This window comes from Sebastes fasciatus, chromosome 22 (assembly GCF_043250625.1).
Source record: "Sebastes fasciatus isolate fSebFas1 chromosome 22, fSebFas1.pri, whole genome shotgun sequence".
Lineage (NCBI taxonomy): Eukaryota > Metazoa > Chordata > Actinopteri > Perciformes > Sebastidae > Sebastes > Sebastes fasciatus.
Window position 1 is genome coordinate 22900709 of NC_133816.1, and position 27230 is coordinate 22927938.

The 27230-nt window shown below is 39.6% G+C and overlaps 2 protein-coding genes and 1 long non-coding RNA gene across 3 annotated transcripts; 2 read left to right on the top strand and 1 right to left on the bottom strand.

Annotated features, from left to right (window-relative positions):
• rnf150b (ring finger protein 150b) lies at positions 1 to 13109 on the top strand. The gene is made up of 6 exons (XM_074624711.1): positions 1 to 821; positions 7614 to 7864; positions 9238 to 9392; positions 10377 to 10473; positions 10647 to 10899; positions 12128 to 13109. The coding sequence occupies exons 1-6, from the start codon at positions 353 to 355 to the stop codon at positions 12244 to 12246; spliced, it is 1344 nt and encodes a 447-aa protein (XP_074480812.1). The 5' UTR covers positions 1 to 352; the 3' UTR covers positions 12247 to 13109.
• Positions 13110 to 13177: 68 nt separating this feature from the next.
• Positions 13178 to 19326, top strand: LOC141761364 (uncharacterized). Its single transcript, XR_012592554.1, has 2 exons — positions 13178 to 17216; positions 17570 to 19326. It is a non-coding gene; the product is annotated as an uncharacterized LOC141761364 (long non-coding RNA).
• A 781-nt stretch (positions 19327 to 20107) lies between these two features.
• LOC141760505 (protein phosphatase methylesterase 1-like) lies at positions 20108 to 26404 on the bottom strand. Its single transcript, XM_074623359.1, has 13 exons — positions 26274 to 26404; positions 25955 to 26144; positions 25523 to 25580; positions 24962 to 25013; positions 24693 to 24847; positions 24517 to 24607; positions 23720 to 23785; positions 23362 to 23506; positions 23143 to 23260; positions 23016 to 23060; positions 21449 to 21513; positions 20444 to 20511; positions 20108 to 20361 (listed from the first exon to the last, which is right to left on the bottom strand). The coding sequence occupies exons 1-13, from the start codon at positions 26387 to 26389 to the stop codon at positions 20340 to 20342; spliced, it is 1191 nt and encodes a 396-aa protein (XP_074479460.1). The 5' UTR covers positions 26390 to 26404; the 3' UTR covers positions 20108 to 20339.
• Between the last annotated feature and the right edge of the window lie 826 nt (positions 26405 to 27230).

Sequence of the window (27230 nt, forward strand, 5' to 3'; positions counted from 1 at the left end):
ACGACTTTTATTTTGAAGCACATAACCGGAAATCCTGTATCTCATTAGTGGTGCTACCTTAACAGTGGTCCGCTCAGGCCCAGTCAAAACAATGCATCTCATCTGGCCTGCTGCGTTCAGCTCTGAATGTTTAACTAAATGTTAACTGTTAACTTTGGTAAATTCACCTCCCGGTGTTGTGACTCGGTACCGGTTGAATCCCGTCGTTTAACCGGGTAACAGTGTCTTTATCTGTGCGTGTTGTGGGTGTTTTAGTCGGTAGCATGGTGGAGTAGTCAGACCTCCAGCGGACCGGAGGATCTCATCATCTCTCCCCGGCTGAAGGCTCCTCTCTGCCGGGTGAAGCTCCACCATGGCCCCGGGCTCTCTGGTGGCGGCCTGCCGCAGCCTGGCTCTCTCCACCTGGCTGCTGTCCTTCTGCTTCGTGCACCTGCTGTGCCTGGACTTCACGGTGGCCGAGCGGGAGGAGTGGTACACCGCCTTCGTGAACATCACCTACGTGGATCCGGCCACCTCGGAGCTGCGCACCGAGAAGACGGAGTGCGGCCGCTACGGAGAGCACAGTCCGAAGAGGGACGCCAAGGGGGTGGTGGTGCTACCGGCAGCGAGCCACGACCGGCAGGCCTGCGACCCCAACACCCGGTTCCTGCTGCCCGCCCAGGCTGGGACTGGTACCGGGTCCTGGGTGGCTCTGATCGCCCAGGGGAACTGCACCTGCAGGGAGAAGATCCGCCACGCTGCAGCCCACAACGCCTCCGCCGTGGTCATCTTCAATGTGGGGGCGAATAACCCCAACGAGACCATCACCATGCATCATCCAGGTATACTGTTTATATTACTATACATCTGTTCTTTTATAATCCTAATCCCAACGAGACCATCACCATGCATCATCCAGGTATACTGTTTATATTACTATATATATGTTCTTTTATAATCCTAATCCCAACGAGACCATCACCATGCATCATGCAGGTATAAACTCCTTATACTACTATACATCTCTTAATATCAATAACCCCAACGAGACCATCACCATGCATCATCCAGGTATAAACTCCTTATACTACTATACATACTGTATGTTCTCTTATAATCCCAACGAGACCATCACCATGCCTCATCCAGGTAACACTCCTTATATTGTATTATGCATGCATACTAAACAATGCATGCATACATGCATTGTTTAGTATGCATGAATGTTTTAGTCAGATGCATACATGCATGCATCTGACTAAACAATGTTCTATTAATATCAAGAACTTAGTTTTTAGTGCAGTTTCAGCAATTTATACAATCATCATCACATTCTTTCCTACTGTATTTTAATTTTACAGCTGTCTCTTTGTTTTTACACAAAATTTCACAGAGAAAACACAAAAAAAACAAAACGAGACTTCATGTTAAACTGTAATTTCAATTGAAGTACACTCCTTATTTTATTATGCATCTGACTAAACAATGCATGCATGCATTGTTTATTTGACTAAACAATGTTCTCTTAAAATCAAGAATCCTAATGAAACCATCACCATGCCTCATCCAGGTATGCACTCCTTATATTATTATAAATATGACTAAACAATGTTCTCTTAAAATCAAGAATCAGAGGGATTTATGTTAATATTTTCACTGAAATATAAATTATATTATACATGTGAATATGGTGACAGTAGGTAAGATATGCAGGTGCAGAACAATTGATAAACAAACTTTTCTGACTGATTCTGACTGAAAAATGCAACTCAAAGAAATTCAGTTTACCAAGGTACAAAAAAAACAGAGATACTGTAAGCAGCAAATTCTAACATTTTATCACCAGGAAATGTTTCAAGATAAAATAAGATAAGAGGAAAACAGTTGTGCAACATTTGCAGTAGGAAGGAGTGCAAATATAAAGAGTGCAAGTATAAAAATACCAATAAACAAAAAATATAAACCAGGTTAACGGTGAGGATCATAAATTGTTCATATCTTAAGTTGCTTATTGGTGAGTTGCATATAGATATGTATCTGATGGATGTGACTTCTATCTACATGAGTGCATTTTGAAGTTTTGTTGCAAATAGAGCTGAAATAACACTAACCAGTACATGAGATTTATACATAACATATCTATATGCAACTTAAGATATAAACAATTTATGATCTTCTCCGTTAACCTGGTTTATATTTTGTTTATTTCTATTTTAATACTTGCACTCTTTTTATATTTGCACTCCTTCCTACTGCAAATGTTGCACAACAATCCTCCTCTTATCTTATCTTATTTTATCTTGAAACATTTCCTGCTGAGGTAATGTTAGAGTTTGCTGCTTATCTTTGGGTTTTTGTACCGTGGTGAACTGAATTTCTTTGAGTTGCACTTTTCACTAATGTGACCTTTATATCGACCCAACAGTCCGAATCGGCTTTATTTTTATACATGCAACAAATATTTACTTTGGTGTTTTGGTGCATAAGAATAAAAACGGTGAGAGAAAATAAAAAATAAAAAGCAAGCACTGCAAAAGTCAAGTCAATTTGTATAAACTATTTATAAAAAATATATTTAATTTTACAAGTTCCCTGGATTTTATTTGTTTGATCAATCAAGAAAATAATCCTTTATTCTTGCAGCTTTAGTTGAGAAAAGTGACCCAGTCGGGCTGCAACTAACGTTTATTATCATTGTCCATTAATCTGTTGACTATTTTCTTAATTAATCGATTAATTGTTTGGTCTATAAAATGTCAGAAAATGTTGATCAGTGTTTCCCAAAGCTCAAGACGACGTCCTCAAATGTCTTGTTTTGTCCACAACTCAAAGATATTCAGTTTACTGTCATAGAGCAGTAAAGAAACCAGAACATATTCACATTTAAGAAGCTGGAAACAGAGAATGTAGATACTTTATTTCTTAGAAAAGTACTCAAACTGATTGAACGACTATCAAAATAATCAATTAATCGTTGGCGCTCTAGATCCCAGTCTGTCTGAACTGGTAATCAGCTGGACCAGTGAACTACTGTGTCGTAACAGTAGTTTATAGTATAGTATATTGTATTATTTGATGCATAATAATAGTTAGAATACAGACTCTGTGTCAACTGGTGATAGAAAACATGCTCCTCTGATTAGATCTGAGAAACTCATCAGTTCTGATGTTGAAGAGTTGAGTTACAGCAGACGGACCGTGCTGTCGTATCAGACGGAGAACTGTTGTTTTTATTCACTCCGTCAGTGAAGTAACAGACTCACAGCTGTTCCTCCGTCAGCTGGAAACTCCTTCAGGGTTCCCCGGAGGTCCCCAGACCCAGAAATAACCAACAGCAGAGTGTGTGTTTGCTTTAAATCTACTTTCTCATGAGGCTGTTTTATTGTCTGGGTCATTTTCTGACGTGAGCTGGAGTTCATATTCTAGGAAAGAGTTCCCTCTGCCTTCCTGGGAATCTTTACATAGACTTCCCCAAGAAACAGCATCTGTGTCGGGCTCAAAATCCAACTTGTGCCGTGGATTTTATCTGATTCTGATACGATTATTATTAAATGCTGGTTTTTATACTTGTCTAGGTCTGCAACTAATGATTATTGTCATTATCAATTAATCTGCTGGTTCCTTTCCCGATTGAAAATCAGAAAATTGTAAAAAAAAATTACGTTATATTATTTTAGCAATTAATCTGATAGCTGCTTTCTCAGTTAATTGTTTATAAAATTCAGAAAATTGTAAAAAAAAAAAGAAGAAAAAAGTTATAAGTCTAAATGTTATTTAGTTTTAGCCATTAACCTTCTGGGTGTTTTCTCGGTTCATTGTCTTTAAAAGTCAGAAAATAGTTAAAAATATACGTTATATTATTTTATCAATTAATCTGATGGTTGCTTTCTTGATTTCATTTCTATAAAAGTCAGAAAATAGTGAAAAATATTAATAATAAAATCGTTTTCTTGCAGTAAAAAGTGGTGGAATAGAAGTAAATTAGCAGAAAATGGAAATCCTTAACTAAAGTACATGTACCCCAAAACTGTACTTGAATGGTGCTCGTTGGTGAACATTGAACATGTTAAACTGAGATTCAAAGTGAACGTGAAACTGAAAAACTGATTTCTGAGTGGAGAGAAACTTTAAAAGTGTTAAAAGAGACCAGACGGGTACGGTGTCGTCTGACGGGTTCATCCCAGTTTCAGTCGGACCTTTCAGCCGTTAATCCACCTGGAATCAGCTGGTTTCATCATTCCTCACTTCATCCCACTGATTAGTTTAAAGCTGCTCACAACAACGAGCTAGTTTGTTTTCACACAGTGGTGGAATGTAACTAAGTACATTCACTAAAGTACTCCACTAAAGTACACGTTTGAGGTACTTGAGTCTTGCCACTTAAGGTGGACTGTTAAGGTGGACCAGCTATTCTCCTTTAAGTGACGAGCCGCTCCTCTGAGTTTTGAATTCTTAATGTTGGTTAATTATTAACATCCCTATTTTTTGCAGTGTGGTATTAGTACTTTAACTGCAGCAAAGTATCTGAATACTTCCTCCATCACTGGTTTTCTGCCACCACAGAAGTGTTTTCTAGAGTAATGACATGCAGGATGTTTATATAACATTTAGAATATAGAGACAGAACGTTGTATCTGATTGGTCGGGTTGTTTCACACCATCAAAACAGGAAGTGGTCTTCAGTCTGTACAGAGAAACACGATCGTTTATCTTTATGAGGATCAAGTTTTAGACGTTGTTTTGAAAGAGTTCTCACTTCTTTAAAAGGCTGTTTGAGGGTTTATAGTTGGTTTAATGTTTAAAGGTTAAAGAGGGGATGGAAGTACGACTGTGTGGGAGAGAGATATTGATCCCAGTGTTTATTTTTAGGCAGAGACTAATTGATTTTGTTGCTGTTGGTGTGTTTGTTGGGGTTAATGTGAGTTCAGTGTCGGCCTCGGGGGGGAATTTATCCAACTTGTGGCTGGACAAACTGAACACACAAAGACAGACGGAGCGAGTTCACCAACCTCTGAACAAAAACACAAACAAGTTACCTCTTAGTTTCCTCAGAATACTGATATCAATACGTCTGTTTATTTGTTGTTCCATACCTAAAATTCAAGGGTTTAGGTTTGCATATGTTCCGACCAATGTTTGAGCAAACTCGTTCTTATCATCATTATTACCAGAGGCTGCGTCCCCAAGACGACCTAGCACGCTAGTATTTGATTGATTGGTTGAAAGAGAGGGGGTTATCTGAAGGCTCACGTCACGAGTTAATATCATACTTACTTACTGCCAGACTCGGAGGAGGTGAGAGCTGATCAGTGGGCTTCAGAAATACCCTTTTCCCACCAAACGTAGTGCGTATATACAGGAAAACCCGCTCAAAATAGGCGATAGACTCCTCGACGTCACGGACGTGCCGGCCGGCACCAGAAACAGGGTTAGTAAACGGTGAAGATGTTACGGTGGTTACGACTTTTTTTTATATCTGTTACTTGGAGTTGGTGATTGTTGGAACAGTGGAAACACTAACAAAGACGGTTTTGATAAGAGTCTGAATGACGTGTGTTTCGATTATCAGCGAGGTAAAATAACTTTCTGTCAATGGAGTCTGGTGGCTTTGAGGAGAGCATATTACTGCGGTTTCTTTTCACATCTAACTCTGTGAATTAAGGATTTATTTTGACCAAACCAGAGTTGGTGATTGTTGGAATAAAGACAGTTTGGATGAGATTTATTTTGTTGAAATTAAGTGTCATTTACGACAATGAGCAAGTTAAAATTACTGTTTTTGTCAATGGAGTCTGGTGGCTTTGATGAGCGCATATAACGTCTGTTTCTTTTAACATTTAACATGGTGAGTTAAGGATTTACTTCGACCAAACCAGAGTTGGCGATTGTTAGAATAAAGACAGTTTGAATGAGATTTATTTTGTTTGAATGAAGTGTTTTTTACGATGATCAAGCGAGGTAAAATTACTGTTTTTGTAAATGGAGTCTGGTGGCTTTGATGAGAGCATATAACGTCTGTTTCTTTTCACATCTAACTCTGTGAATTAAGGGTTTATTTCGACTTATTGTCCAGTGTTTTAAGAGCTTGTTTAAAGGCTAAAGCCTGGCCTAGCATACTGCAAAATACAACTCTTCTACTGTTCCATACTGCATACTACTACTAGTATGTAGTACGCACACTGTGTTCCTCAGTAGTACGTAGTAGGCAGTTTTGAATACAGTTTAAGACTAGAAAAGAAGTGGTTTGTACGAAGGCTGAGTGAAAAGCTGGCAGTCCTAGAGAGGGAGGAGACGCAATGTCCTTCTTAATATGAGGACAGTCTCTCCTGGAGGACATTCATAGTGTTCCTGAAACTATTTGACCACCTGAAATGCCAATTGCAAGCTTTATTTTGGGACGTCAGCAGACTCATTAGGAGCCTGAATCACAATCTGTCCACTTCGCTTAGTGTTACTCATTGTGAAAAAATGTCTCCCGTCAGCTTCTCTTGTATTTCATCCGACTAATTAGTTGTAAACTTGTGTCGACACGGCGTCACAATCTCCTACATTCCTGTTTTAGTATCTAAACTTACACCCTCGAGGAAAGACGCTGAGAAACCAGTTTTCATGTTAAATATTAAACATGGAAATGAAACTGAGACTTCTGCTTTCTGCTTCCAGAAATAAACCAGATTTCTCAGAAATGATTTGACTCCTTCACACCTGACCGCCGTCACACTACATTATAGATATACACCCACCAGCCACTTTATTAGGTACACCTTGCTAGTACCGGGTGGTCTTCATCTGCTTCAAGGTTGGACGTGTTGTGCGTTCAGAGTATTCTGCATACCTTGGTTGTAACGAGTGGTTATTTGAATTACTGTTGCCTTTCTATCATCTCCAACCACTCTGCCCATTCTCCTCTGACCTCTGACATCAACAAGGCATTTCCGTCCACACAACCCCCGCTCACTGGATCTGTTCTCTTGTTGGGACCATTCTCTGTAAACCCTAGAGATGGTTGTGCGTGAAAATCCCAGTAGATCAGCAGTTTAATACTCAGACCAGCCCGTCTGGCACCAACAACCATGCCACGTTCAAAGTCACTTAAATCCCCTTTCTTCCCCATTCTGATGCTCGGTTTGAACTTCAGCAAGTCGTCTTCACCACGTCTAGATGACGTAATGCATTGAGTTGCTGCCATGTGATTGGCTGATTAGCTATTTGTGTTAACAAGCAATTGAACAGGTGTGCCTAATAAAGTGGCCGGTGAGTGTATAGTAAATCTGGGTAACACTCTTTTCCCCAAATGCATCATGTAAACTAATGAATACAGACGTCACAGTACCGGAAATCTAGCAGAGCGGAGGTAGCGCTGTAGCTGTTGTTGTTTTTATCCGTGCTGTTACGGCGTTCTTCTTCTTCCTTCATTTCACGGCAGATGAGAACACTTGTAAGCGTATACTGCCCCCATTAGATCAGGAAGAATCGCATCTCCAGTACCTCCGCTTCAGTACCAAATGACCATTACAGGCAGCGTTCGGTACATCGGTTCTCGTGACATCCCGACTAATGAACCACATTTAACTCTTAAAATCATCAGTCAGACTAACGTACAGCGTGTTATCTCCTCCCTCTTCCCTCTCCAGGTACAGGTGAGGTGGTCGCCATCATGATCCCAGAGCCCAAAGGCCGCGAGGTCGCGTTGCTACTGGAGCGCAACGTGACGGTCACCATGACGATCACCATCGGGACGCGGAACCTGCAGAAGTACGTGAGCAGGACATCGGTGGTGTTCGTGTCCATCTCCTTCATCGTGCTGATGATCATCTCCCTCGCCTGGCTCGTCTTCTACTACATCCAGAGGTTCAGATACGCCAACGCGAGGGACAGGAACCAGGTAAACGCCAACGCTTTTAATTACATCATCTCGTTGAGCCTTCTCCGACTGGAAATCTAGTAGTCGATACCAATACCAGTGAATTTACATGACATTTAGCGCCACCTACTGTTTATCTCCTTATATCTGCATAACAGCCGTGGATGGAAATGTGCTGAAAGGATGAATTGTGGGTTATTTATCTGCACATAAACAAACTGAATGTTCCCAAAACAGCTGAGGTGATTAGAAACAGTCACAATAACAAACAGCTTGTGAAATTCAATTCAAGAGCTTTTATGTGTTTGTCATAATTAATCACAGCTGCTCTCACTGACATAATCATTTCACAACTATGTGGAAAGGTTTTTTTTGCACAGAAAATATTTAGTAATGGTGGTTTTAAATCAGGAGAATCAGCAGAAAGCTGAAGGAACACTCCCTTTAGGAAGCTGCTTTTGTTTTGGGGTCGGATAAAAACACATTTATGTGAAGTTAAATCACACAACAGTCACAATGTTTTAGAAAGAATCCGTTAACGTGGAGCTGGAAACGTCACTGATCGGATTTCTACGTTTGATTGCTTTGACTGAAAGCATGACACAACATGAAAACAACGTCCCCTCATTTGCTTAATGAAGCAGAAATGCATGAAAAAAATTATATATATATATATATATATATATATATATATATATATATATGAATAAATGTGTAAAGAAAAGAATACAGAGATAAATAAGTTTGGGAAAATAAATAGGAAATAAACATCATGCATAAATAAATTAACAAATAAATGCTTAAATACATAAATAAATACATACATTTAAAAATAAATAAATGCAAAAATAAATAAATACAAAATAAATAAATAAATACAAAATGAATGCATAAATACAAAATGAATGCATAAATGAAAATAAAAGCAAAAATAAATACATATATTTAAAAATTCATAAAAATGAATACATAAATAAATTAAACAGGAGAGTAAATAAATAAGGTAATTAATACAAAGATACATAAATATAAAAGCAACTTAAAACAGAAATATCAATTTGTCATATTTTATAAATTAATTAATGACTACATTTATTTAATATTTTATTTATTTATTTAGCGAGTAATTTATTTATTCATTTATTTTTTATTTTGGCAGATTCTGTCCTCCATAAAAACGGACTTTCCTTTTGTTATTTATGCTTATTTTTTTTCGCACAACTATTGTGATGTTCACATTGAAACTGTGAGCTTAACTGCTGCTCTCCAGTAGTAGTATTTCTAAAACGGTGCTAATACAGTTGTGCGTACAGAGATTGTTTTCGATTAGCTTTATTGTGGATGTAGCCTTGTTCATCTCCACCTCCACCTCTCTCTCTCTCTCTCTCCCACAGCGTCGTCTTGGCGACGCGGCAAAGAAGGCCATCAGTAAGCTGCAAGTTCGCACCATCAGGAAGGGCGACCAGGAGACGGAGGCCGACTTCGACAACTGTGCCGTCTGCATCGAGGGCTACAAGCCCAACGACGTGGTCCGCATACTGCCCTGCAGGTAAACACACACACGGACATGGAAAGAGAGTTTCCACCACAGGAACCTTTTGAAGATAGGTGTTAAAAATCCCTACAAGTACTTTCTGATGGTTTCCAAACAAAAAGGAGTTTATTACCAGGTGATGTTTTTTTTTTACTTGACTCTAAAATGGGCTTCAAAGTAAAGATTCCCTAATTTAATAATAGTTATTTAAAACAATACTACTACAGAAACTATCTTGTTTTCCTTTGTTGTCATGTCATCACAAAGTATGGAGTCATAGGAGTGCCATAAAAAAGAATAAATCTGTAAAATAATTTTTAAAAAAAATATTGAAATATAAAGTAAGTTAGTAAACTTAATTTACATTTATAATATATAAATATATACAGAAATATATTAACAAAAAAATAAAGTGAAAGTAAATGAAAATGCTTATAATTATTCTTTTATATTTTGTTGTTTGGCTTTATAGTTTCACATTTATTGTTTCTTTTATTTTTTTATTTTTATATTTCCACATTTGTATTTACTTAATAATTTATTTATATCTCTTTATATTTCCAATTTTTTGTTTACTTATTATTTTATTTATTTTTATTTTTATTTTCACATGATTTATTTGATTTATTTCTCTTTACATTTACACCTTTTTTATTTACTTAGTTATTCTTTTATTTATTCCTTTGCATATATCCACATTTTTTTCATATTTTTTACAGATTTATTCTTTTTTATGACATTCCTATAACTCCATAAGGAAGAAGCTGTTCAGAGTTAAACTTAGGACAAACTGTTTCAGAGAAAAATATTTTAGGTTTGAGACCACAATGACGAGGCGTGTTATGATTTTTTATGAGATTATAAAATTATAAAAAAGCATCCATTGCGTTGTGTAACGGCACAAAACGAAAGCAGCTGTGAACCCGATTCTCCTGCAGCAGGTTCTTCTAACGTGTTGCAGATAAACCGCAGAAATAACTGTGTTGTTCTTCTTTGCAGACATTTGTTCCATAAGAGCTGCGTGGATCCGTGGCTGCTGGATCATCGCACGTGTCCCATGTGCAAGATGAACATCCTCAAAGCCCTGGGCATCGCTGTGAGTCCGACAGGCTTCAACAAGATCCACTGGATTTGTTTTTTAACTTGTATTTATGCAGGAAAACTGAGGATGTATTTATAGTTCCAACTCGTGCAATTAACTCAAACATGTAGACAGAATGAACGTAGTCCGAGTGCTTTAGCATCAAGATAATACTCTCTCCCCTGCAGCTGAACGCCGACTGCCTGGACGACCTGCCGCTGGACTACGACCTGGCCCTGGGCGGCGTGGGAGTGGGTGGTGTCGGGGCCCTGGCCCTGGAGGCCGTGGTGTCCGGGGCGTCCAGCGACGGCACGCTGAGCGAGGGCGGCTCCCCGGTGGTGCTGGACCCCGGCGTGAGACGGGTGGGACTCCCTCAGGACTACCAGGACCCCGACACCCTGAGAGACAGCCCTGTGACGGCCACCACCGACACACACACAGGTAACACACACTCTCACTGTATGTATAAGTGGTATTATACTGACACCCGGTGGTGCTGCTGCTACACAACACTGTTTCTGCTCTTGCAGTTAAATAACTTGTTTCTTGCTTCCTTCGTGTGAAGCATGTTTTTCCTGCTGAAACAGGTTTTTTGGGTTGAGGCAGGTAGGAATGAAGGAAAGTATGGAGTCATACATGTAGGAGCACAAGAGAATAAATCTGTAAAATAATAAAGAAATTATAATAAAGTAAATAAATGTGGAAATATAAAGAAAATAAATAAGTTGAAATGTTAAGACAAATAAATAACAGAGGAAATAATTAATTATTTAAAAAAAAAACAATACAATATTTTAATTTAGAGTAATTTATATGCAAAAAAATGAATATATATTTTGAATATATACAGAAATAAATGAACAAATAAATTTGAAAATAAATGAAATTGCTTATTATTCTCTTATATTTTGCTATTTGTCTTTATATTTCTACATTTATTTACTTTTTGTTTTATTTATTTCTCCCTATATTTCCATATGTATTCGTTCTTTTATTTTTATTTATATATTTCCTTATTTTCATTTACTTATTTGTTTCTCTTTATATTTCCACATTTTCTATTTACTTAGTTATTCTATTATTTATTTCTCTTTATATTTCCTTATTTATTTTATTTTTAATTTTTATATTTCCACATTTATTTGTTCTTTTATTTCTCTTTATATTTCCACATTTTTTTATTTACTTATTTATTCTTTTATTTATTTCTATTTCCACATTTATTTATTCTTTTATTTATTTTTTTTATATTTCCACATTTATTTATTTTTTATTTTAAATTTTTATATTTCCACATTTTCTATTTACCTATTTATTCTATAAAAAAGAAATCTGTATTTTAGTTTATATTTATTCTTTAGTTCCTGAAATGAAAGTACTGAATTCCGGTTTATAATATCCAATCATTTCTGATTTCCACAGTTTATCCACGTCTTCCAGTGAAGTTGGGCGTTTTTAATAGTTATTGATGGGTTCATTTAGAAATTGGTTTTTCAATTTTTTCCAAACGTTTAATGTAGTATTAATATACAGAATTTACAGTTTTAATGTTTTGCTTGGAGAAAAGAGCTAGAAGTAAGCTGTTAGGTTGTAACTGATTAAGCCAAAAAAACCAGAAGTCTTGTTTGGGATGAAAGTCTAAAGTCTAACCCCGTCTTCCATCTTCCAGGTGAGCTCCAGCCGATGGCGAGCAGCGCCTCGGTGGCGTCCTTGGTCATCACCGTGGAAACGGGTCTCTCAGACGAGGAGGGGTCCGTGGACCAGTCTCAGCTGGTGGACAAGTCCTGAGACGAGCCGAAGCCACAACGGACTCAAATCAGGTTCCGATTTTTTAACGAGAGAACGACCTGACTGAAACCAGAACCTGACTGCACTAGACTGAGAGCGACCCCGGGACCTGGTTCTGGTTTTGACTGGCTCCAATTTGGATGGAAGCTAAAACCCAGAACCAGGTTTTTTTTTTCTCTTTGGACCTGTGTGATACAGAACGTAAACCAAACCAACTTGTCTGGACTCCAGGTGGACTGGAGCCGAGCTAGAAGCAGGTCTAGACTCTGACGGGTTTAGTTGGATAAACGTGTGAGTGTGTTGGTTTTGATCTGGACCCAACGGACCTGGTTTGGCTTCATTGTTAGTCTCCTCCTGGACTCTTGGCAAGGCTGGACCTAACCTGGTCTAACATGGGTGTAAACCAGCGTGGTTACCTGGATCTTCCCCCTCGGTTCTCCTCGGTTCAACCAGGTGTTCATCCAACGTTAAACTGGGATATAACTCGGTCTACCTGCCTGTCGTCGCCACGTCTTAATCGACCCATTTTCTGGTCCTACCCATCTGTCATTAATCCACGTCGACAGGAAGTTCAAATCCAGTCCTTCATTTCAAATATTGTGGACCTCGTCGCCACATTCGTCTCCTGACTTCACGGACCTTCGAAAGGTCGGATGGGATTCAAACTCCACGACGTAGAAACTGAGAAAGTCGGCTGCCAAAAGACGATTGGAAGGTCGTCAGCAAATCTGAAGGATCTCCAAACACATCTGATCTAGATTTACCTGCGTACTTCTACCTGTTGTACTTCAGTAAGTAGTACTCTTTGTGGAATATTCTGCTACGTGGTTTTTCCAGGTAAGAAAACGAAACAAAACCTGATGGAACTGCTCACTTCCTGTCCGGGTCTCGGAAGATTGAATCCCTTTTGATTGGCCTGCCGACACGCCAGGTTTCTCGATGCGTCTGCGGTGACCGATTTAAATTTTTTGGAAAGGAACTCTTTTATTTTTGAGAGGACACACCAGCTACTCTGGGCGGTGGCTTCGTGTTTCTTTCTCTCGTGTCGTGGCAGTATTACAGCTACAGTTTGTCTGCAGTATTGAGCAGCAACAACACAGTATTTTTTATTTTCTTCTTTTTGCCTGTCAGTATAATTCAAGGCTCCTTTTATCTTTACAGTCCAGTAGTACTGGCAGTATTTGGTTTCTGTCTTCGGCTGTGGTTCCAAACAGGGTTCCTATGGGCGTCTGGGTGACTGTTTGTTTGCAGGGTTGTACAGAATATAAAGGTGTGAGAAAGGTTGATGAAATGGTATTTGTAAAGCACAGATGGAAATAGGTAAAAGGTATGAATCTTCGAACGTTGGATGATGGAGGAGAGTTTTCAGCTGCCCCACCATCTGTTCTCAATAGTTTCTCTATTCACACCATTTTAAAAAGCGTCCGGGGCAGACGCTTCATGTTTTTATTGATTTTGTACATTTTGTTAATTCACACTTTTAATCGGCCTTTCTTTTATAACAATCGACCGGCCTCGACGCGGAGCTCACACTGGAGGTGATTGAAACTCCCCGTTGGGTTTTGTCCATTGACGATCATGTCCTCAACAATGTTGACAAAAACAGAGAAAGGCAGCGTCAAGGCCTTTACACACTGGGGGACCAATAAACGACAAATTTACCAGCAGCGATGCAACTTTGCAACACTTTTTCAATAAAGGGTTCAAATAGATTTGCGTAGGCAGAGGACCGACTACCTATAGGATCCTATGGGGAATGGGAATGTGACCTCACCGACAGCAATTCGGCCATTCTTGGGGGGTAAAAGTTGAGAACGCCATCCGATTGTGGTTTACGGCAAGTGTCAAAAGAACTACAGTCAGACACAAAGGTAGGCTAACGTTACGGGTTTCATTTTGCAAGATACCGGTAGATTGATTATGCCGTATTAGCCAACGTTTTCTTAGTATTCGTTAGTTAGCATAACATTAGCTAGCTTATCTTTGTCCGGACGATTGTGTAGTTGGCATTTGGCTCGTAGATCTTAATGTCATATACCCACCCGTTTGTAAGTTGATCATGGGCCTCCAAAGATTGATAGCTAACTTGCCCCTTTGTCTCTGTCAGCTTCTCTTTTTATATGGGCATTTGTCTTTCGCACATACTTTATACATTTCTGATGATGACAGATAACGATACCGTAGCTCCGTATGCTACCCTCCAGAATGATTTCCATTCCCTATCGAGCCAGAGCAGCGTCTGGCAGTCTGTCTGAGGTAAACTGTTGTGTAGCCTAAACTACTGTAAGCTATTTTCCTTTAAGCGAAATGCTCCGAGCGAATTTGCCTCTGGTAAAGAAGTTATTTAGTGTATATGTCTAGGGCTTTTATTGTGAAAGGTAAGAACAGAAGAAGTGTCTCTGGGCTGCGCTGCTTTTGTCAAGGTTGAAAGGAGTAATAAAGTTAGCCATCTTGGTTCAGACTGTACGCTTTTGTGTACGTATTGAATACGTCCGTGATTGGTTGATGCCATTATTTGCGGTGCGAAAAATCGACGTACTGTTTCTCATTCCAAAAACAACTTTTAATGTATGCAATATTCAGGTTCCGTGTGAAAGTACTCGTGACTAAAACAGTTGGAGAAATATATTGACGGCCACAAGAAAAGCCCCCCGGTGTGTAAAGGCCTCTACTTGTCTGATTCGACTATGAACGGAAAGTAATAAGCTGCTCTGCCCGGCAACAAAGTGCAGTTTTATGTCACCGCAGTTTCAGTCAAGACAACAGTTTGAGCCACAGCATGTGAAACACTACTTCAGTAATATTTAAAATATCGGACCGTAGAACCAACCATCATTTTGGACATACCAGAACTTCATCCGAACGTCTGACAGCCAGATCGTTAACAGTTCAGACAACTAATCGGGCGTCGTAATCTGGTGGAACTTCGATCCAATTCTACGAGTTGGGTTGACCAATTTTACCCCAAATTGGTCACCCCAACTCTTACAATTGGTCACGCCAACTCGTACAATTGGTCACTCCAACTCTTACAATTGGTCACCCCAACTCTTACAATTGGTCACCCCAACTCGTACAATTGGTCACCCCAACTGTTACAATTGGTCACTCCAACTCTTACAATTGGTCAGCCCAACTCTTACAATTGGTCAGCCCAACTCGTACAATTGGTCACCCCAACTCGCACAATTGGTCACCCCAACTGTTACAATTGGTCACCCCAACTCTTAAAATTGGTCACCCCAACTCGTACAATTGGTCACCCCAACTCTTACAATTGGTCACCCCAACTCTTACAATTGGTCACCCCAATTCTTACAATTGGTCATCCCAACTCGTACAATTGGTCACCCCAATTCTTACAATTGGTCACCCCAACTCGTACAATTGGTCACCCCAACTCGTACAATTGGTCACTCCAACTCTTACAATTGGTCACCCCAACTCATACAATTGGTCACCCCAACTCTTACAATTGGTCACCCCAATTCTGCGAGTCTGGGGTGACCAATTTGGGGTTTAATCCGTACAGAGTCTGCCTGGCTGAAGGTAGAGGATGGAAAGACTTCCGTGGCCGTCTGTCCTGAGTCGTAACGTTCGGTAAGCGTTGAAATGCCATGTTGGAACCCTGTCTATAGTTTTGTTTTACTGTCCGTCCGTCCGTCCGTCCGTCTGCCTGACCACACGTGTCCATTACCACGGCCTCACGCTGCCTTTTTAAAAAACACCTTTTACCTTTAACCCTGACAATCAAGACAATCTCTTTCCCTTGCTAGTCCGGGGATCTTTTTCTCTGAACTTCAGCAAACCTAAGAGGTGCTTTTTCAAACCCTCCGTCTGTCACGCCAACAACCAGGTGTTAGCTGCCATTAACCATTTCCAGAGTTTAAATTTAAACAAGCTGTGAAAGACGACAGAAAGACGGTAACACATTCAGAGCTGAGTAGACGCTGAGCATGTAAATATAAAAATGTATATTCCACTCGTTCACTACGACCATCGCTGTCGGTTTGCCAAACTGGTGTTCAGACTGCGTAGGGGCTGTGGTCGCGTCGTGGTGCCGCCGCCGCCGCCAAGAGAGATAGATTGTCGTCTATTTTGATACCAGAGGAGACGTTTATTTTTGTAACGAAGACACCCAGCAGCAAAGACTGATTTCCCCTCGTCACCCCACGGCCTGGTGATCCTCAATGTGATTGAGTATTGATCAGGCAGATTTAAGTGTTGATTATTTGTGTAATTGTACATACGAACAGTGCGCAAAGGACCTTGATGAAATGACTCTAAACTATTGTGTCTGTAAACATTCGGGATGTGATTGTTGATGACTGAACAGGAGTAAAAAACCTGGAGAACCAATGAATTGTATTCAAGACTTGCAGTAAAATTTAAGCAAAAGCAAAGCCAATCGTGCAACAAGCCTCCAAAATAAGAGAAAACCATCAGACAGCATGATGGGATTTGTATTTACCGTTCACCTGTAAGTAGGAAGAATTATTAGAAAAATGGAGAATTCAAATTGGTACCAAATTTCAAGAGTAAGAAGCAGTACTTGTGTTGGTGTTTCCAGTCAAACCAATACCTTAAAGGGATAGTTTTGGTGTTTTGAAGTGGGGTTATATGAGGTACTTATCCATAGACAGGAGGAGCTTACGTGTACACTACATTTAGAATATTTTCATCGCTTTATCTTGTCGTCAGACGGCCCTTTCTGATGGGGAACAGAAGCTGTTGTATCCATCTATGTTCTTGTCAAAGCCACCAGACTCCATTGGAAAAAAAACCTGCAATTTTACCTCGCAGAACTCAGAAGTTGCTGTTCCACCACTGCCTTCATTGGTTAGTCTTTGTGTGGTATTGTGACTTTGGTGTTTTAAAGGGTTAATTCGGATTCACCAAAGTCACACAATAACACAAACAAACTACCTGATCGAGGCAGCGGTAGACCAGCAACTCCTGTGCTCTGCGAGGTAAAATTACAGTTTTTTTTAATGGAGTCTGGTGGATTTGCCAAGAGCATAGCGTTGTTAACATATAAAAAAACATCAGACGACATGATTGGATTTGTAGTTATCATTCAACTATAACTAGTACTATGCTCTCGCCAAAGCAACCAGACTCCATTGGGAAAATTTTTTAATTTTACCTCGAAAAACACGTGAGTTTCTGGTCTACCGCTGCTTTGATCAGTTAGTTAATTAATTAGTGTTATGTGACTTCTGTGAATCCGAATTAACCCTTTAAAACACTAAAGTCACACAATAACACAAACAAACTAACCGATCAAGGCAGTAATAGACCAGCAACTCCCGTGTTCTGTGAGGTTGTTTTTGCAAAAGCAAAGATAATGTCTTCAGTTCCCCGTCGTAAACATAGACTGTAACGCTACACAGCGTCTCACAGCGAGGTAAACAGGCAAAAATATTATTAATATAGCGTCCACTTAAACTGGTATGGCATGCCGACTGCCGTCTACTGTAGGTAATACTCATACAACCCCATTTCAAAACTCTTCTCTCTCAGAAGCCTGGACGACTTTAAGTATAGTTTCTTCCTACTTTGCTTCATATTCTGTCCTCACAGTTCACTCTCAGTTCAGTCAGTTACCAAGTAAACAAACACTAGTTCATTTAAACACTAGTAGACTGGTGGAGAATGAATTTGCTGTAATATATAAAGATGATGGATTTTTCTGCCTTGTCTTGAATCAGTGAATAATGTTTTAATTAAAGTTTCTTCCTTTGTGGCGTAAGCTTTATTTTCAAGTTTTTTTTTTCTTTATCTGAGTATCATGTTTTATTTTCACATTTGCACTGTTTCATTCTCTTACTTTGTTTTTTAATGTGACTGCACTTCTGCTGCCGCAGGAGTCAAAGTGAATCGATCCATTTCTCTTGTTCTTCTAGTCGAGACTGAGGCTGCGGTGGCATGTTGGTCCCCCTTTAATGCTCAAAATGTGTCCGCTCCATAGCAACACGTATTGAAATTTTTAATATTTGGGATTTGTGTACTTATTCCTTTGATTGATTTGAAAGTTTTGCCAATATTTTATTTAAAAGTTTTGTAGAAAAAGTTATATTTTTTAAAGCAAAACTGCACCAAAACTAATTTCTCATAAATATATTTGGAAATCATAATTAGAAGATATAAGGTCTTTTCTATATTATTTTTTTTAAATCCCTTCCAAAATATAATTTTTCACAACACTAAAGTGTTAAAAAGGAGACCGTCGTGTCACTGCCAGTAATGACGTCTGATTGGTTCTGTGTTATTCCTGTTCCCGCCCCTCCTCGCAGCCCATTGGCTGTTTCCCCTGGATGCTGTGTTCTGATTGGTTGCTCGGCCTCTTTTTGTTGATGCACTTTAATTCTGTTTCTCTGGAAGGTTCTGGAAAAAATCTCTTTAGGTTTTGACTTTTCTGTTTTTCCTTTTGACTCCGTCTCTTGTTTATTGCTTTTTAAAATTTTTTTAAATTTTATTTTAGTCTTTCCAAGTTTTGGAAATGTATGGGATTGTTTTGTGCGATAAAATTTGGTGAATTGGATTGAGAAAGGATCATATGAAACTACAATGTATTTGTAGACTGCCATATATTTTGCCATATATTGTAATTTGTTTTGTAGTTTCTGATTTCTCTCCTGAAGCAGGTGAATCCTGAGCCACGTAATCCCGCTGGGATTATACATTTTAACCTTATAAATTTCTGCCAGCTGGTCATGAAAGCTTTGGCAGTGTTTAATCTGAAGCAAATAAAAAGCGAAACCAGTATTTCAGATCCTTCCAGAGAGACGGTGAAAGTCGAGGCGATCCGATGCGTCTGTAGCCGTGTTTAACCCCTCTGCTACTGTGACAACAGGGCGTGAAGTGGTGTTGTGTGTTTCTACGATATTAACTGTTTAACAGAGCGTCCGTTTGTGTGGTTGTCCTGTGCACGCAAACACAAACCGTTACCTACATACACACGTGTAAATACAAGGCGGCGTGACGCCATGTTGTTTCTGTGTTTTAAGTTGTTGCACGTGTTCTGATTCAGGACAGAATTTAAATAAAATTTTAATGCAAGTTTTTGTTTATATTCCAGCCTGGTGTTTGTGTGTTGTCTTTAAAAAAAAGGGAGATTTTTTGGAATATTTTTGCTTGTTTTTCCCAATTTATTATGTAGTTAAACAGTCTACATATAAAGGCACGGTCACCAATGCGAGAAATTAACATTCCATTCCCGTTCACTCCCATTATATGCTACGACAGAGTATTAGGGCCATATTGAGGAGAAAAAATAAATCTGAGATTTAGAGAAAAAAAGTCGTAATATGAGAATAAAGTCCGAAGTTTTTCTTGTAATATTACGACTTTTTTTTCTCGTATAGTTCTGACCTTATTCTTGTAATATTACGACTTTTTTTTCTCGTATAGTTATGACCTTATTCTTGTAATATTACGACTTTTTTTTCTCGTATAGTTATGACCTTATTCTTGTAATATTAAGACTTTTTTCTCATAAATTTACGACTTTATTCTCTTAATATTAAGACTTTTTTCTCGTAATATTATGACTTTATTCTCGTAATATTACGACTATTTTTCTCGTAAAGTTACGACTTTATTCTCGAAATCTCCTATTTTTCCCCTCAATATGGCCCCTAATACTCCGTCGTACTATGCGAGCAAAAGGGCATAAAAACTTTTGCTTACGGTGGCGTATCAAACTAGAATCTTTTGTGTTAAACTTTTGTGAAGTTTCAGAAGAACATCGCATTGGTATTTGCGTATGTGTGACCGTGCCTTAACCATCTGGATTTTGATGGTGAAAACAAACATTTATTTACTAAAAATCCCAAATGAAGAAAATGATTGATTCATCGTTGATGCTTGTGTTTTATTTTTTTAAATGTATTATTCAAGGAGGGATTTAGCCTAAAGAAGCATCCAGCAGTCATGAAATCCATTTAAGATGTAAATAACACTTTAAAATGAAGGAAGGAAAAACAAGTACAGATATGCGAGCAGAATTTTAGTTGTTGTAGATGGAATAAAACTTTAGTTGTTGAGACAGTTTCTCCCAAAAAAAGAGGCTTTAACTTCTTCTGCAGAGCTCATTCGGTGAACGAGTTGGAGCTGGAGAGAGAACGGAGAACATTTTCTTTAGTTTTAGGTTTTGTAAAATAAATACGTTTTGTCAGTTATCTGATTATTTTACCTGCTGGTTTCTCTTCTGGCTTCAGCGAACTTGTGTCTCAACAGGAAGGAGGCCACAGCGTCAGCCACCTGCACAAACAAAACAATATATTCATGTATTAGGTGAAGATAGGCAGCAGAAATCTAAGATTAATATCTTTAAACCACTAAATATCACCAAGTAAAAGTCCTTCAAAATCTTATTAAGCTTAATCAAAATACTTAAACTTAAAGTGCCAAAAGTACTCATAAATATATATATAATAATATATATATATATTATTTATTTATATACATTATATATTATTTATATATATTATATATATATATTATTTATTTTTATATATATATATTATATATGTATACAGTATATATATATATATATATATTTCAAGAAATATTCTTATTTAATTCTTATTTATACCATTCTGGCATTTATATTTAATACTTGATAGATCGCACTTGTCAGCGTCTTGTATTTACTTATAAGCACTGTGGTTATTTGTTATATATTTGCACGTCTTAATGCAAATATGTGTTCATATTTCATATAATCTCATTTTCTTATTCTTAATTTTAGTAATTACTTATATTTCGTCATATATATTTTGTTTATATTGTAGCATTACGTACATAATTTACATGTTACATACTCCTTTATTTCTATTTTATTACAGGTCATGATGTTATCCCATCCCCCCCCCTGCCCCAGTATTGGCATCAAAATATACTTAAAGTACCAAAAGTATTCATTATGCAAAATACTTATATTATATCGCTGGATTGTAATTATTAATGCATAAATGTGTTCATCACTTTAATGTTGCAGCTGGTTACGTCTGCAAAGTGACTGAAGCTGTAGTTGAGTAAAAAGTGTAATATTTCTCTCTGAGACAAGATAAGATATTCCTTTATTAGATTAGATGTTGCGGAGTAGAAGTATAAAGAAGCATAAAATGTAAATAATCAAAGTACAAATACCTCAGAATGGTATTTAAGTACAGTACTTGAGGACTGGTTTTCTTACTCTGTCTGGTTTGTCTTCTTGCACTGCGTGTCCACAGGGAGGCAGCACCTGCATCATGAATCTACCTGGAGACAAACAGTGAGACAGGTAACACACACACACACACACACACACACTGTGAACTGTCTCTCTCACACACACACACACACACATCTCTCTGATGCTATTTCATCACACACACACTCTGACTGCGCTGTCACTTCCAGTGTGGTCGTTGACTGACAGAAGCAGCTGTCTCTGGAGAGGATCTGCCGCCTCCAGGTGTGTGTATCTGTGTACATCTGAGTGTGTTTGTGTGTGTGTGTGTGTGTGTGTGCGTGTGTGTGTGTGTGTGTGTGTGTGTGTGTGTGTGTGTGTGTGTGTGTGTGTGTGTGTGTGTGTGAAGACGCCCTTCACCTTTTCCCTCACAGTTGGTGGAGAAACACAGCGTGAGCAGAATGTCAACTATTCCCAATATCACAGTGTTTCTCTACATGTGGCGTTTTGTTTCTCAAAGCCTACATTTCCCATCAGCCCTTCTGTTGCCAGAAAGTCTTTGTTTTGTTTTGTACTGATGGTCAGTGGTGGAAGTACAAGTACTAATACCGCACTCTGAAAATACTCCACTACGAGTAAAAGTCCTGCATTCAAATTATTCAAGTATTATCAGCTAAATGTACTTAAAGTACTTAAAAGTATTAATGTGTCAGCTGTGTTATATCTGATGTTTTTGAATAAATATTACTTTAATTTTAACCCTTTCACAGCGTGTTTTCAGTTCATCACAGTTAATTATACCATTTTGTTTGCATAAAAATGTCTTATTCAGCGTTCAGTTGTACTTAGCTAAAAACCAACGTGGCGACGGCCAAAAACCAAGATGGCGACGTCTAAAAACCAACATGGCGACGGCCAAAAACTAAGATGGCGCGGCCAAATACCAACATGGCGACAACCAAAAACCGACATGGCGACGGCCAAAAACCGACATGGCGACGGCCAAAAACCAAGATGGCGACGTCTAAAAACCAACATGGCGACAGCCAAAAACTAAGATGGCGCGGCCAAATACCAACATGGCGACAACCAAAAACCGACATGGCGACGGCCAAAAACCAAGATGGCGAAAGCCAAAAACCAAGATGGCGACAGCCAAAAACCAACATGGCGACAACCAAAAACCGACATGGCGACAGCCAAATACCAAGACGGCGAAAGCCAAAAACCAAGATAGCGACGGCCAAAAACTTAGATGGCGACAGCCAAAAACCAAGATGGCGACGGACGAAACCCAACATGGCGACGGCTTAAAAACAGCAGTCCAAAATAGAACGGGTGACGTCACGGTAACTACGTCCACTTCTTATGGTCCAGGTACTATAGGTGACAGGAACTAAGTCCATGTTTCTTCGGGGTAAATTAGCCCGCTGACGTGTGAAAAGCGACAGTAGAGCCCAACAATGGCAGCATCAAAACCCAATGGCTGTTTGAGAAACGCCATTTTTTTGCGTAACAGCTTTTTGAAAAAAAAAAAAAAAACTGAAGGGTTACCATGGCGACTACTGCATGTGTTGAGTCAATGTCTCACCTTGCATTTGGCCGATAGTCAGATCTCTATCCAGCCGGTGGATTCCTGGAAACGGAAGCAGCTTCAGAGTGCTATTATACAAAAAGGTAGTACTTTTTACCCTAAAAGGACGTTTTGATATACCTACCGGCCAACAGCAGCAGTTTGGGGAAGTTGCAGGCCAGGAAGAGGTTGGAGGTTCCTCTAAACCAGCCGTCCCAGTACTTTTCTGACTTGGAGAGGTCTACACGCCACACGTACACACTCTGACACATCGATACACAGAGTGGGTGATTAATTATCTTCATAATAATACAAGAAAACTCAAGTCAATCAAGTCATACTTGTCTGCTGTCTGTCTTCATACCTGTCCTTCGCTGAGGTTCACCTCGGAGGCAGCGTTTTCTTTGTCGTTGACGTAGCTCTGATCGTAGAACTCTTCGTTACGCTCAACGACCACGTCGGTCATCGGGCCGACCTGCTCCAGAGTGACGGCCTCCTCCACCTCGCATCTTAAAAGAACAGGAAGTGAGGGGAGTGAGGAAATTATTATAAAACAGCCACCTGGAGTTTCTTTCCCTCCCGGTCTGTATTTGGGACTTTTATTTGAGAAAATACGGTAGTTTCAACATTTGTAATCTACGTTAAATTGGAAAGACAGGATGAGGCATAAGCCAATCAATATTGAGGTTCCACCTCTAACTGGCCGATCAGAGCCAACCTACCTTTTGATCTGACCAACCATTGAGACCCTGGCAGACTCCAGGTTCCTGATTTGCCCGCTCTTCACGCTGAAAGGAGGACAAAAAAAGACTTTGTTTTCTAGAAGTTGAAAAGGTGTAAATGCATCCATCTCTAGGAAAGGTGATAACGGCAGCTAACGCTACACTGAAATTAGCCGTTGTTCTTCCTGTCGACTGAGACGCAACTCATCCATGCATTTGTGTTAGATTACAGTCGCGTCTAGAAGGTAACCCACAAGTTGCGAAACTCAAGATGGTTAAGGTTAGGATTTGACCTCAAATGGTTAAGGGTAGGCATTAACCTTGAACGGTTAAGGTTAGGCATTAACCTCGAACAGTACACACTATGTTCACCCATTCACTCTTTATCTTTTATATCTCTATTATTGTCTTTGTAATTTTTGTATACCTGTACCTCTCCTGTGATTCACTCTGTTTGCTGATGTTGCTGCTTTGACACCTGAATTTCCCTCTGGGGATTAATAAAGGTTCATCTTATCTTATCTTATCTTAGTTAAGGTTAGGCAATGACGTTGAATAGTTGAGGTTAAGATTTGACCTCAAACAGTTAAGGTTAGGCATTGACCTTGAATAGTTGAGGTTAGGCATTGACCTCGAACGGTTAAGGTTAAGCATTGACCTCAAGCAGTTAAGGGTAGGCATTGACCTCCGACCCTGAACACGGCTTGCAGTCAGATTTGTGATCTGACGGAGATGCATGTATGTGGGTAAGTGTATCATCTGTATTTTATTGAGTAAATGTGACCTTATGTGCTCACCTCCACTCTATAGCGTGGTCTATGGACTTGAAGGACTTGGGTCTTCCCTTCAGGAAGTTCTGTATGCTGTGGAGTGCCTCGGTTGCACTGCCTAAGAAGACCGGTGAGGTAGATATTTGTAGTATAAAAAAAAATATCGCAATTTTTAAAAAAAGAAAAGGAAAACGCACTCGTACCTTCCACGACGTCTATAGCCACCAGGCCCACGATGGACGGTAGCAGCATGTTGCCGACTGTATGCACTGCAATCGCCCCGCCAACGCCGTGGCCAATCAGAACGATAGGGGGAGGAGTCTGACCGTAGCAGGCTCCGATCACATTGGCGACATCGCTGAGTTGGATATAGTAACAGCACTGGTCACTGGAGAACTCTTTGGCTTGCCGGGTATTGTTGTTAATTTGAGGTAAAAGGATTAGTGGAAGTTTGTGTGTCGTGTGCTTTTACCTGGACATGGTTTGAGTTGAGAAGTCGTCTGATTGGCGGACCAGGGTGTCACCTTAGTAGAGATTAAAAAAATACTCACAATAACGCAAACTTTTCCACACTAAAACTCAACACGGAACCACTAAAACCAGACAAATATATAACAATAATTTAACGTTAAAGCAGGAAGACCCTCCTAAAACTTGGATTCATCACTGATTTTAAATTAATTATGTTATAGTGGGGCATCGACGCTAAAATATTCATAACAATTGTGCATTTTGCGAAAATGGCAACAAATTTGGCACAGATGTAGGTTTATATGTTATGAAAAGATATAGATATCGGGGCGCTGCCAATTTGGCCCCTGGGGGCCGTGACAGCCATTTTGAAAAACAAAAAATGGCCACCAAATAGGCGCTTAATATTCCAAAATGTTATGACTCTTGATGATTTCCAAGATGTGTCGTAATATTACGAGAAAAAATTTGTAATATTACAAGAAAAACGTAAGACGTTATTGTGTCTGTAGTTGTCTCAAGATATAACCAAGACCATTTTTATTTCTTTGTACTGCCTCACCGTGACCCCTGAGGTCCATGGCTAGTACCCTGCAGGTCACTCTGCTGGCGATGGCTGTCTGCAACACAGAAAAACACCAAGACCATGGATGTACGTATATTAAGAAGTGGACACGGCGCCACCGCTCAGCCTTGCCTCCAATTTTTTTCCAATGGCCACTTGCGGTATTGCAGCGATTGCAAAACTTTCCTCGAGCCAAGAAACGCGATTTTTAAGATCTGTGACATCATCACAATGTGAAGTCTACGGGCCGAGCAGGAACTTGCGGTCGGGGCCAGCGGGAGAAACACTACTGCGCAGATTAAGAAGTAAACTAGAAAGCTAGAAAACGTTTTTGCGGGCAATTCTCATTGGAATGAATAAGCGCCATCTTGGGGTTCGGTATCTAGTCGCCATCATTCGATCGACCGGCCGACATGTTCAGATACTCACGGTGAAGACGGCCCAGGACAGGGCCGAGTGTCCTCCCCCGTGCAGCAGGACCAGCAGCGGTCCATCGTTTCCTGCTTTATAAATCCTGAAGACGTCCCTGCTGTCGGCCGGCCCAACGCTCACGTCCTCCAGCTGGTCAAAATACTCCCGCCAGGACACCGGCGAGTAGTCCAGCTTACCGCCAACCTCACTGGTCGACATGTAGACACACAGAAACACAACACACTGTATATACTACCTACACAAACTGTATGCTTTTAGCAATAATATACCATTACTATATTATTATTATTATAAGAGTTATGTAGCGGTGACCTACTGCTCTGTGTCGAAGCTCTCCTCCCACATGCTGCGTCTCAGCAGGAAGACGTTCTTCAGTCTGGTGTCGGCAGGTTTTCCTTTAATAATCAGCTTCCTGTCCGCCGTGTCGCTCATCCATCGACCAAATAACTCAACTGACTGCTGGTGTGAGAACAAACAAACACACTGACACTATAGGACAATACCTCGTCAGCTGTTGATGTCAGGTAGCATCGCTGTCGCAGCGTCCTATTGGCTGAGACAGCTGAAGTGGGTGTGAAAATGTGTCCCCACAAACCTTTGTCAGCCTCGTTGTGTTTATACTTGCGCTCATGTGACCGCGGTTTAGTTCGTTTATAGCCTAACGTTAGCTTTTTACTTCTGGCGATTTCATTCACACTACAAAAATCATAACAGTGGTGTTAATTTGTGGAGATTATCTTGCTGAACAAAACTTGTAAGTATCATAAAGGTTTGTTCGCCACAGAGCTTATTTTCTGCAATAATCCAAAAACCCAATGGAACAATCGTATTGGCTTTTTTTTTAGGCAACCAGGGCGATGCTAACTTCCTGTTTGGCCTACAAAAATACGTCATCCCTGCAGCACTCTATAGCGGCCTGAACACAGCCCTTTTTTAAAGGTCCCATATTGTAAAAAGTGAGATTTTCATGTCTTTTATATTATAAAGCAGGTTTAAGTGCTATATAAATACTGTTAAAGTATCAAAACGCTCAATATACAGAGAAATACACACAGCCCGTATTCAGAAATTGTGCGTTTGAAACAAGCTGTTAGGATTTCTGTCCATTTGTGATGTCACAAATATACAATATTTAGACCATTACACAGTTTTAAACATAAACATTCTAAATGTGTCCCAGTCTATTTCCTGTTGCAGTGTATGTGAATGACATCAGCTGACAGGAAGTAAATATGGACCCAAACTGTTGCCTAGCAACGCGATTCCGTTGCAA

What these genes read in the sequence shown, in the direction of transcription:
- rnf150b (XM_074624711.1), top strand. Translation starts at nt 353, where the DNA reads ATGGCCCCGGGCTCTCTGGTGGCGGCCTGCCGCAGCCTGGCTCTCTCC. An exon ending in CATCACCATGCATCATCCAG is followed by an intron (nt 822 to 7,613) that starts GTATACTGTTTA and finishes TTCCCTCTCCAG; the next exon opens with GTACAGGTGAGGTGGTCGCC. An exon ending in GTCCGCATACTGCCCTGCAG is followed by an intron (nt 9,393 to 10,376) that starts GTAAACACACAC and finishes TCTTCTTTGCAG; the next exon opens with ACATTTGTTCCATAAGAGCT.
- LOC141760505 (XM_074623359.1), bottom strand. Translation starts at nt 26,389, where the DNA reads ATGAGCGACACGGCGGACAGGAAGCTGATTATTAAAGGAAAACCTGCC. An exon ending in GACTATCGGCCAAATGCAAG is followed by an intron (nt 21,514 to 23,015) that starts GTGAGACATTGA and finishes GTTTGTCTCCAG; the next exon opens with GTAGATTCATGATGCAGGTG. An exon ending in GCCAGAAGAGAAACCAGCAG is followed by an intron (nt 20,362 to 20,443) that starts GTAAAATAATCA and finishes TTCTCTCTCCAG; the next exon opens with CTCCAACTCGTTCACCGAAT.